Below are 12,769 nucleotides of genomic sequence, written 5' to 3'. Positions count from 1 at the left end.
TGGCAAGGGTGTACACTGCTGTCCACTTAATATTTCTAATAAATATGATATCTGATTATGAAATAGAAAAGTAAGATCTTTTGCTAAGTAAGCGCTGCTGATAATACCCAAGGAAGGGCTCCTTTCAGGCCTGAATGTCACATGGTGTATTAGTGTTTATTAAAATAAAAATACATTAATTGGATATCCCTGGTTGCATTTATCTAGTTGCATCTCTGAACTTTCAACCAGTATTGACAATGCCACATGTAATATTGCTGTCCACATATATATTTATTCTCTCCAACATTAAAACCCACATTTTAATGACACTGGTCACTTTACTGTGGTTTACAGCAATTGACCTTAGACAGGCAAGTGAGGGAAGGGCGTGTATAACCAAGGTAGTTCCCTGAGTCGGGATTCCTTACTTTGGCCATTTTTTTAAAACATTAAATACTACACATTAAAGAAAGTTAGTTTAGGCAAAAGGCTGGGAACATTACATTATATATGCATCCTGCTTTTAATAGTGAAACACCAAATAAGACCTGCTATGAGATGACATTAATGCAGATAATTTCTCTTTGTGCTGGTCATTTGCATATCAGTCACAGGAAACATTTAACCACAGGGGATCAAGTCACAGCCCTTTTGTTATGGTTATACCGGAAGTATATAATATTACGGGGGAACTATATGAAAACCCTGTAATTGGTACACAAAGACCATTGGCTTGTTCAGTCAGATTAGAGATACTATAAACAATATTTACCAGAACATTTGGAATGTGCATGGGTTCCACCAAGAAAAACTTTTCATATCTAACCACAGTTTCAAAAAATTCCAACGTAACCGATGTATGACGGTATGCACTCACGCCAGATGTCACCAGCTGTAAGGAAACAAGATCGCATGCTCATATAGAAGTGTGTTACAGCAAGAAAGAAATGTCCTACCAGACACATTAAACTGAAAATTCGGTGTTAATGGTGTCCCCATTATGTGTGTCACTTGTGGTCACCAGTGTTGCAGAGAAAGTGCAACCACTTATAAACATCTGAAAACACCAATACAGCGATTATCATGGACTGAAAATATCCTCAAGCATACAGAAGTGGGACAGGTTATTGGCAAAGTTTTGGCTCTCTGTAGTACAATTGCAAAGAGAGAGAGAGAGCTTTGTGATGACAGTCTCACTGGGTTAATAACTAGGAGATGTTGCTCTTAATCTACACTTTGCAGCTCTGGCAAATTCCAAGCTCAAAGCCATTCCAGGAGGTGTAGGACTTACGGTTCGCATCATGTCCTGCAGAGCACTGGCTTTAGAAACGTCACCGCAGAAATGAGCTCCATGGGATGCTGGGATAGCTTCACCCAACATATACAGCAATCTGATGGCTACTTCAACTTCCATGAACGGAACAGTCTGACAATTCCTGAAAAACCAAAGGTCAACGCCGTTCCTTTAAAATTTATTTAGAATCAACTGTACCAAAAGTACAGCATCACATTCACTGCCTTGGACTTCAGCACATACATGGGAATGCATTTATCTTACAGTGGCACTCCACACAGTCTTTTCGAAAGGCCCAAAAGCCCTTAAAGAAAAACATTTATTTCCTGTGAAAAACTAATGTTTTAATTTTATTCAGGTCCTACGTCATTTATTTTTCCCAGATACCCTCACCTGTCTAATAAATATTAGCAGTACAACATCTTTACAAATAAAATAAGAATGGGGTCGCAATTCACATAGACAAACCTTATAATGAAAGATATTAAATAAAAATGGTAGAAAGTCTGTAACTTAAAAAAAAAAAAAAAAACACTTCCCTTTTATTTAAGGGTTCACATTACCTACATTCAACAAGCATGTCACTGCCATTAACTCCTTAACCTTAGTTGTAGGAAGGTCTGCCCCTTTACTGAGTACATGATTAATTTACTCCATATGTGGTGTTTAATGTCAATAAGCAGGGAGACATTTCTCATAAATAAATCCAGAGAGCTATATTTGGTAATTTGCCAGTGCATCCAAGAACGGCCCTATAAATTTACTATTTTAAATGATGTGGGGGTTGATAAAGCATATTACTTCCAAAAATGTATAAAGGATAGGCACGGCGTCTAATTTAGCCTTTTTTCTTATATGGCGCACAGATCTGATCCCATAACGGGCACAGAGACTTACTGTAGTGTAGTATTAAATATTCTGCGAACAGAAGCCAACAACAACTCCGGTGAGACTTGAGCAAGTCGGTCCAGCAATAATTTCAGCTGCTTTCTGTATTCTACAAACATTGCCTCATCTTCCCCCTGCAAACACAGAGCCGTTATTTCCAGAAAAGCATTAATAAAAGCAAGATCCTTCAATAGACTCTAGATCAGGGGTGCGTATCTCAAGGGCTCAAGGGCTGAGCCACCTGTGCTGAAGCAGGGATATCCTGAAAATCTGACCTTTTGGTGGCGCTTGAGGACAGGGGCTGCCCAGCCCTGCTACAATTATAGAGGATGTGGTCAGATTAATGAATAGTCTCAGAACGTCCAGGGGGAGCATATAATGGGTTGAGAAAACAAAACAAGATACACAAATATAAGTGCAGACGAAATGCAATCAGTGAGTAAATGTGGCAGTGTCTTGGCTCATATAGCTGTACTACTCACAGGACTAAAGTGTATATATAAGCAGTTGGCAAATAGGGTTGCCACCCTTGATGGTGTAAAGGCACCGGACCCCTTATCGATACTCCGTCAGCATAAACCGCATGTATAGAGAGAGAGAAAACTACATAGTGCGATCAATAATATAAACTTTATAAAAAATGAATGGGTAAAAGATGCGCACTTACAATGTGCTAATATAATAAAAGCATTGGTCACAAATTGTGAGTAGGAGTTGTCCCGAGCAGCTCACCGCCTCCCTGGGTCCTCAGGCTGAATGCCGCGGCACTGTATCCACGATCGGAGCCTCCCTCTGTGCGCCCGTCTGATCCTCTGACGTCACGGCTGCAGGTTAGGTTCAGCTACGGGTCGCCTCCAAGACCAGAATAGGTCTGCTGGTTTCCTCTACGCGTTTCGCCCAGCACCAGATACTGTTCACGGCTTCGTCAGGAGAATAATGAGTAGCTAGCTAGTGGCTGTTTAAATACCCTTTGGAAATGCTAATTAAGCTAAAACATTCAATAAATCAATTAAGATTGCACCTGGAATTGGAGTTGAACATGGTTGGAAGTTATAATACTTTGTGTTATTAAAGACTAAATAACGTGGGATAACATTGTTGTGGACACAGTTTGTTCATACATTACGGCAGATATCAAACGGCAGATATCAAACATATATCACAATTTTACCCTTAATGGGTATTATGAAATGTCATTCTGTATTTTACTTGCTGATAAATGTGATTGTCAGATTTATTATGTTTACTGCGATTTCAATCGCTTCAAAAGGAGATGGGAAGGGGAGGAATCTACTTATAATGAACTCACTATGTATTTCGATATTAAGGGGTGATGAATACTTAAATAGTAATTGGTCAGTGTGTTAAATCTGATCTAGAAACAAGGGAGGGCAAAGATCTCTACTGGGGTATTAGATGTAAACAATGTCCGAAAAAGACATTGTTTACATCTAATACCCCAGTAGAGATCTTTGCCCTCCCTTGTTTCTAGATCAGATTTAACACACTGACCAATTACTATTTAAGTATTCATCACCCCTTAATATCGAAATACATAGTGAGTTCATTATAAGTAGATTCCTCCCCTTCCCATCTCCTTTTGAAGCGATTGAAATCGCAGTAAACATAATAAATCTGACAATCACATTTATCAGCAAGTAAAATACAGAATGACATTTCATAATACCCATTAAGGGTAAAATTGTGATATATGTTTGATATCTGCCGTTTGATATCTGCCGTAATGTATGAACAAACTGTGTCCACAACAATGTTATCCCACGTTATTTAGTCTTTAATAACACAAAGTATTATAACTTCCAACCATGTTCAACTCCAATTCCAGGTGCAATCTTAATTGATTTATTGAATGTTTTAGCTTAATTAGCATTTCCAAAGGGTATTTAAACAGCCACTAGCTAGCTACTCATTATTCTCCTGACGAAGCCGTGAACAGTATCTGGTGCTGGGCGAAACGCGTAGAGGAAACCAGCAGACCTATTCTGGTCTTGGAGGCGACCCGTAGCTGAACCTAACCTGCAGCCGTGACGTCAGAGGATCAGACGGGCGCACAGAGGGAGGCTCCGATCGTGGATACAGTGCCGCGGCATTCAGCCTGAGGACCCAGGGAGGCGGTGAGCTGCTCGGGACAACTCCTACTCACAATTTGTGACCAATGCTTTTATTATATTAGCACATTGTAAGTGCGCATCTTTTACCCATTCATTTTTTATAAAGTTTATATTATTGATCGCACTATGTAGTTTTCTCTCTCTCTATACATGCGGTTTATGCTGACGGAGTATCGATAAGGGGTCCGGTGCCTTTACACCATCAAGGGTGGCAACCCTATTTGCCAACTGCTTATATATACACTTTAGTCCTGTGAGTAGTACAGCTATATGAGCCAAGACACTGCCACATTTACTCACTGATTGCATTTCGTCTGCACTTATATTTGTGTATCTTGTTTTGTTTTCTCAACCCATTATATGCTCCCCCTGGACGTTCTGAGATACTTCTAAACTCTGGAACCCGTGAAACAGGTCCCACCAGTGAGGTTTGAGCTGTGGGTTTTCTGGTCATCACTTACATTTATTTTATCATTTACACCACTATTATCACTATATATAGCTGTTCGCGCCTTTTTTCACCTATTTACACAAGTACAGATTAATGAATAGGACATATTTATTTTTTACTGTTCAAAATATAGAAGTGTATGGTGAACACAATATGTAATGGCGTTGAAAACATTATGGGAGAATAAATGGCTCCACAGTTACAGGGCTAATAGCTGAAAAGAATAAACGGACCAAACATAGATAAGCACGGGTTGTGTGAACCTGTTCAGATTTCTTATGTTTCTACCTACTTTTCCATTGTACGATGAAGCCGTGGATGCCAGAAATATTATTAAGTAAAATAATTGCATAGAATACGTTTAATAGGGCTTGAATGTGTGATTTGGCCAACAGCCCATCTGTACGGAGAGCACTAAGGATGAAATATGGTTTATGATTTAAAGGCTGGATCATAAAATGGAGCAACATTTTAAGCCTTGAGATCCATTATGTTCTACTAATAATTGTGCAATGCTCCTTTAAATAAAAGGCTAATATAACTTTATAACAGAACAAAGAAAAAGCAAAACTCCACCCAATGTTCAGGTTGCAAAGGGAATACCTTTATACCTTCTCACAGAAAAAAGAAATAAGTCTTACCTCATTTTCAAAGTTGTATTCTTCATCATAAGTTAATTTTTTCATAACTGCCAGCATTACTGCCTACATGTAGAAAGAACAGGAATAATAATATCCAAGAGATACTAGACATTTAAAAAAAAAAAAGGTAACTGCTGTATGCGTACAACACTCGGCAATGTCATTGTGAAAACCATTATACTGTAACTTCCAATCATTTAAAATGTTAAGCAATCTTATCCTGTATACACGATCAGAGCCTTTTGTTGTGTGTGTTGGCAGGAACGCATCCTTTAGGAGGTAATTCTACACAAGCCGAAGAGGCAGAATAGGCTGTTTGCAGACAAAAATCCCCACTGAAGCCAATGGGGATATCGTGCCAATAACGGCCTGAACTGCCGCTTTGGCTTATATAGAATGACCTCCTTAATGTCTCATTGCAAAGCAATTACTACAAAGGGACAGATAACGGACATCACACTATCAACACCATGTCTCCAGTCAACACCATGTCTCCAGTCAACACCATGTCTCCAGTCAACACCATGTCTCCAGTCAACACCATGTCTCCAGTCAACACCATGTCTCCAGTCAACACCATGTCTCCAGTCAACACCATGTCTCCAGTCAACACCCCCCCCCCCCCCCGGCATTTTATTTAAATGTTGTGGGGAAGAGCGTGCCGCCTCTGTAAGCAATTTAAATGACTTGGGGAAAGCGCAGTGCCTCTGCAACCGCCCGCGCCCCCCCAGAAAAATCCCGCACCCCCCAGTTTGCGCACCGCTGACTTACATAAACATAAAACCACTTACCTCTACATGAGACTTCTGCTGATCAGAAAGCAAAGCCAGCTGTAAGGAAGACAAGATGTCATATTTACTACTGCAGAATTTTGACAAAAGTTTGTTATATGTTGCAATTTATTTTATTGGACCAATGAGATAGATTAGTTGTACACAAGCATTAGTTGCCCAATTGGTCGTCTATTCCTGTAATGCGTGGTAGCTACAGTAGATCTGAAAAACAAACTTGTGAAGTTGCAGGACCGTGTGTACAACAACATTTATGAAACCCCATCATGTTTTTTCATTAAAAATAGCAACCTGCAATAACTACTAGACCTCTGTACTACTTTGACAATTACAATTCTATGGAATGGCATAGGAATTAGCAGAGTGCATTGTTCCACACCTACAGTTGCTCCTACCAACCACTGTGGCCAAGCACTGCCATCAACTGCACTTATTCCCTTGCCTGGTGTCTCCAAAACTCCCAACATATCACAGATTGTAAGCTCTCCAGGGCAGGTATTTCCTTTCCTATTCTCTGATTTTGTTTGTTGCATTTATTGTACTATATTCGGCCTTTTGTAAAGCGCTGAGGACACTGTGGGCGCTATATAAAAGAGATACACACACCATTTGTATTGATAAGTGACAAAATTGCCAACATACATTAAATAAACTACTAAATAAGTGTTTTTATAAAAAACCTAACTTGCTGAATAATTGAAGGAAAAAAAAAAAAACTCTTAATGACGGGATCATTCGATGGTAAATAAGTAACCAATGAAGACAGGCACTTAAACTTGCTCAGTTTAGCCTACCTGTTTCAAGATGTGCAAATATTCATAACAAAAACCAATGATATTGGTAGAGATGTCATCGTCTTCATGAACGAGCAACTGCAACATCAGAGGCACTTTGGATTCAATGGATTGCAGGGTGTCTTGCGCAGTCTTCATGTCGCCACATTTTACAAGTTTAGTCCAGCTAATAATGAGTGACTGGCCCATTCCGTTGACGAGCTTTGAGAACCTGGCCAGGAAATCCACGTCTTCCTCCTGGAACAATTGTTTAGCAGAGATTGTTTACTTAGATTACTAGCAGTAAACCAGGAAGCGGAAACAACCAAAAACACAAAACGACTTTTTAAGCATCGCCAAATACAAGGTTCAAATTCTCTGCCTAAGGAAGACTAAAATCAAAAACAAACTAAGTCAGGAAAATTATGAACTGAAATATTTAAAATAATTATATTAAGCCCGCCCAGAGGAGTCACTTTTTAGTCTCGGCAACTTTTAGGACGGCTTTTGCATTGTAGACAAGAATGGTCTTTAGGATTGAAAATGTTTTATTGTCTGAGCATGATGGTTGACTGGTGCTCCTGCCCAAGCCGGTGTTCTGCAGAATCAAAGATGTGCACAAAGCTGGTGACCTCACAAGTTTCAGGACTTAATAGACTACAAAACTTTTTGCAATTTTAAATAATTTGCTTCAAATAAATGCTACTATATAACATATGTAACTACATTTAATAATTATATATTTAATTAAATAAAAATATAACTTTAGCACATTCACATGGCCCAGGCAGGTCTGCAAACCTGCCTTTCCCCATTATCTGTTTGTATACAGTGCTTCCACTGCAGCCAGGGATTCTGGGTAATGACATGCAATTGAGCCTGTGTGTCACATTTTGCTTCTAATCCATTTTAACATGTGTATATTTAACCATACACCTACATGTTTGTTGCCTACTCAAGATATCGCTGCACTGGTTCTATCCAAACTTCGAAAAACAATGTTCATAACGCCCTTGCACAACTAATTTTACATGCCAGATTCTGTACTGCATTTACTTCCTCCATTCTTACGGAGCACGTCTTCGTATTTCGCTTTTTCTTTTTTTTTTTTAACGAATTCTGCATGGATTAACAGCCTAATTAGTTGATGTTAATATTTAGAAAATCAATGTAAGTGGTTACAATTTTGCAGAAAGATTTTTTTCTGTTCACTAACCTGCTCAATGCTGAAGAATCCCGCAGACTGCAACACTTGACACAACGATTCCACTAATTTGGTTTTATCACTTGGATCCATTCCCTTATTTACAATTTCGTACAAACAGTCACATGCTTCCTCCCGGAGAACTTCCACTGACATGTGACCAAGCAGCATATTTATGAATCTGAAAGATCAGAACATGAGGATGTAATGCATTATTATCGTGCACAAACAGCTGTTCCTAAAGGAAACTTAAAATCTTGACTTTCCTTATCTAAGCAAGAAAAAAAAAAAAAAAGATACCCTTAGAATATCCTCCTTAACGGAGCAATCCAAGCGTTTATTTTTTATACATTGTATTGAAGCAGGGAGTCTCCGGAGCTGAACCGCTTTAGTTCCAGATTCGGGGACCGCCTGGCTTCCCGAGGTACTTACTTTAGTAAGGGTGCCGGTATCGCTGCAGATTTAAAGCCCTGGTCACGTGAACCAAACGGAAGCTGCAGTGGATGAGGTCATGGCCTCCTATTGGCCCACAGGACGCCACTATATGAACTTCATAGCGGAGCCGCTACGTCACCACATTACAAAGATAAGTATTTCCGAAAGTAGGGGGGGAGGGGGTCTCAGGAGCTGAAATTAATGTGGTTCGGTCCTGGTGACCCCCTGCTTCAATACTAACTAAAAAGGGCCACTTAGATTGCTCCTTTAAGACAAACAACTTCTAGACTCAGAGCTAGGCTCTTGAAGATTATATGTGGGTGTAAATGTTGCATCACACAACCGAAGGCAAGAAACGTATATTGCTGCCTTTATGCTCATAAAAATCAGTGATTAATACGGGTGACATGGAGTGAGAGCATCTAAATAAAAACGTCACCAATAATTAGCAGAGGCTGTAAAAAAATTACGGATTGGTTGCAAAGACCAGATAAAAAAAGTTAAACAGATTATTGCCCATTAAAAGCAGGAGTCGCCTGCATTGCAACAAAGAAACCATGCTATTTGAGGCAATGCCACCGGCAAATGTGTAAACAAGCCCAGATGGTCTCTAATATTAACTAGTATATGAAGGTAGAAGGAAAAATAAGTCAAACAGATCCAAGAACTGGCTGTAAATATGAAGGTCTTCAAATGGAGAACCATGCAGTCAGAAATGTGACGGCAGAAGTTTGGAAAAGATTCTAGAGCAACCACATTCTCCACCTGAAGTAGCAGCTTGGGAAGCTTGTGATCATCTACATCAGTGGTTCCCAACCTTTTTTACATTGTGCACCCACTGCTAGAAAATATTTGTTCTGTGAACTCCTAATTGTTAAATCTTATTGCCTACTCAGACTATTGTTAACAAATCTAGTGTCCAGAGTGTGTGGGGGGAACAAAAGCCTAATAAGGTCCCCTAACTATAGCTTAGCAGACAGCACAGGTGGTATAGCTGTCAATCACTACGGGAGCTTCTAAAGTCACATCTCACAATACCTTGTCACTGTGGATGCAAGGCATTGTGGGGAGCGACTTTCTAAGCTCCTGATATAATGGACAGCTATACCTTCCCACACTAAGGAGCAGTTTGGTGCCTTACAAAGTGTGCAGTCCCCACACAGGCTCAGGAACCCAAGATATTGCCTGGGATCTGACATTACGTACTTTTGAAGCAAACCCTTGGAGACACCTCACGAGTCAATAGGGGTTCCCGAATCCCCTGTTGGGAATCACTGATCTACAGTATATTATGTATGTCCCTCATCAACTTTCATTTTTTTAAATCAAGCAAAAACTTGCATAGCAGGATGCAGAAAATTGCATTAGGATAAAACCTAGCATGAAATGTAAAAACATTATATAAATATATAAATACAAATGAAAAAAGCCTTGCCGTTACTGTTAATGAAGTAGTTAAATCAAAATCTATAGGTAATATATACGCAAAACATAAGATCTATCTAGCCTTCCCCCCATCTTTACTAAAAACACCACAAACAGACAATGCATTTTCATACCTGTCATTAGCAATCAGGGTTAAATCTATCCAAGATACATAAGCTCCAATCACTTCAAGGCACTGGCATGTCAATTCTGAATTACTGTGCTGATACGTTTGCAGGATTTGGTACCACGATTCAACCAGACTTGGGATACATTGCTCCCTCATTGTATCTTTCAGCAAAGTATTTCTTCGAGCTTCCTAGAAAATGAGAATGGTTGCAAGCCTCAATAACCTGCGTTACCCAAGAAAAGCAGTCACTTGTAGCCAACACACAATCTTCAATTATTACCAAATACAGCTCAACCCCCTTATAACACTGTGCTTGGGGTCCAAAGAATCACATCGCGCTATAAGCGGATCGCGTTAGAAAAAATGTAAAATTAAGTATTTAAGATACCAATAATCGTGTTGTAAAGTATTCATAAATATGAAAATTAGGAGCCACGCTTGCATCGCGTTATAAGCGGATTCGCGTTGTAACGGATCGCGTTAGAACGGGACTGAGCTGTATCATGCATTATATAAAATATATTCCAAAAATGATCAGTCACTCAGTCTCTGTGAAGGAGAGCCTCAATGAAATCAAGGTAAGTGGCACATCTTTCTTGTACGCTTGCACAGAAAAGCAAGGGCACAGAAAGTTAGACTGCCAGGTTATAAATAGTTATATCCACATGAAAAGGCTGTAAAAAAATATTCCAGAAAACCACAATGCTATGCAAGTAACACTTTTCTTACCTCTGGTGTGTGAACTATATCACGATCCACTACCTCTGCATCGACAGCCATTAGGATTCGGAGGTAGAGGTCCACGCCTCGGGGATTAAGGCCTATTACTGACAAAATATCAAAGAAGTATTTGGGCCATGCCGTGAGGTACTCGGTCACGAAGACCAAGGCAAACACTTGTGCGGCTTTGTTACGAATAAACGATTTCTCTGGTTGTGCATTTAGCATCTGTGGAAAACAAATTGCATCGAAGCATGAACTGGAATAAGTAACCATATGGCAGCATTTACTTTTCCATCCATCAGCCACAGCAGATCTGAGTCTAGCAGATTATAGGCCATCATAATATTATTTCTATAAAATAGTATTTAATACATGGCTTCTAAAAGTATTATTGATGACCATATATTATAGATATATGATTATCCCAATGCACCGTTGTTCAAATCTTGATGGATACTAGGTGAGCGTTGCATCATTCCTTTTCTTTGCACACAGTATTATTGATGACCAAGTTTTGTAATTGACAGAGCTTTTTATACAACAAGCAAAAACAAATGACTGCAGCTATGGAAGGAACATCTCTGTGGTAAGACCATTGCCAATGAACATTGATCGAATCTCAATGTGACATTGAGCAAGCCCCACTTCATCTTCCTGTGCCCTAGTGGCTAAAATTAGATTGTAAGCTCTTTGGGGCAGGGACAAATGCCGTGTGCACGTAACTTTGTACAATGCTATGTACATGGTCAACGCTGCGTAACAAACTATTATTAATTATGTCCTCGCAGTAGCGGTAAATGCAATATCAGAGTGACTGCAAAATTAAGTACAAATAAAATACTTATAGCATTATACGCCCAAGTACTAAATCCCCATCTTAAGCCAGTCTTTCAAGCCATATGGAGTGGAATATAACTTATTTGGTAAAAGCATGAAACGTGTTACTATAAGTCTTTGTTTAGATTATTTATACAGATAATAGGATTACATAGTTTGCTCGGCTAAAAGTGCGGCATTTTCTTTAGCTACACTGTAAATCAGGCGGCGGATACGACAGCAGAGTAATGACTGTTAGGTGTGGCCTTGGAATAACTGCACATCTGTTGGTTTGCAGGTAACAGACTTTAGTTGGCAATTTCGCTTTGTTAAATGTTGTTTAATGTCTTCATTGCACCCTGGTTTTAAAGGAGCAATCCAAGCAGGACTCTTTCTCCCCCCCCCCACCTCCCCCATAGGAGTGAAGCAGGGGGTCTCCGGAGCTGAACTCCATACATTTCAGTTCCAGGGACCCCCTGCTTTCAGAGATACTTACCTCAGAAGGGGGTGCCGGTATCTCTTGTGCCACGTGGGCCAGTAGGAACCCGTACCGGATGATGCCACGGCTTCCTATTAGCTTGCAGGACAAGGGAGCCTTGAAAAGCGGTCATTATGTGAACCCCAGCTAGCAAGCAGGAACGGATACCGGCACCCCCTACTGAGCCATCACCGGTAGCAGGTGTGCCCTGGAGCTGAAATTAATGGCGTTCAGCCCCGGAGATACAGACATAGAATCGCCGCTTTAAGTATAGATATGTACTGTCAGCACTGGTGTGAAACGGTCACGGAAAAGGAGGAAATGTTAAATTAAGAAAAAAAAATACAAAACCACACCTACAAATTTGTTGATAAAATCGGAAATTGTACAGATTGCAAATTTACAAATGCTTGTAACATTAGTCCTTCAAAAAAGGACAAAACGTGAATAAACCATAAAATTAACAAACTAAATGGGACTGGTGCTCCAAAAAGTACAATTATTTATTTACCTGAGCTTGAAGCCATGCGATAAGAGTTTCCCTTATTAGTTGCTGTTGCAAAGCAGTCAACTCAGAATACCTGCAACAAGAGAATTCAAGCCATT

The 12,769-nt window shown here is 39.8% G+C and overlaps 1 protein-coding gene across 1 annotated transcript in view; it reads right to left on the bottom strand.

The window, feature by feature from the left end:
* Window positions 1–12,769, bottom strand: part of XPOT (exportin for tRNA) — a 44,469-nt gene that overhangs the window by 22,343 nt on the left and 9,357 nt on the right. The window contains exons 5-14 of the mRNA XM_075600366.1: window positions 12,675–12,744; window positions 10,876–11,094; window positions 10,151–10,335; window positions 8,169–8,337; window positions 6,974–7,210; window positions 6,180–6,218; window positions 5,389–5,451; window positions 2,174–2,298; window positions 1,274–1,418; window positions 755–874 (exon numbers count right to left, since the gene is read on the bottom strand). Of these exons, the coding sequence (XP_075456481.1) occupies window positions 755–874; window positions 1,274–1,418; window positions 2,174–2,298; window positions 5,389–5,451; window positions 6,180–6,218; window positions 6,974–7,210; window positions 8,169–8,337; window positions 10,151–10,335; window positions 10,876–11,094; window positions 12,675–12,744 (1,372 nt within the window). The remainder of the gene's footprint in view (window positions 1–754; window positions 875–1,273; window positions 1,419–2,173; window positions 2,299–5,388; window positions 5,452–6,179; window positions 6,219–6,973; window positions 7,211–8,168; window positions 8,338–10,150; window positions 10,336–10,875; window positions 11,095–12,674; window positions 12,745–12,769) is intronic.

This window comes from Ascaphus truei, chromosome 5 (assembly GCF_040206685.1).
Source record: "Ascaphus truei isolate aAscTru1 chromosome 5, aAscTru1.hap1, whole genome shotgun sequence".
NCBI classification, from domain to species: domain Eukaryota; kingdom Metazoa; phylum Chordata; class Amphibia; order Anura; family Ascaphidae; genus Ascaphus; species Ascaphus truei.
Note: the sequence above shows the minus strand (reverse complement) of the source record. Positions and strands in the feature narration are given on the sequence as shown.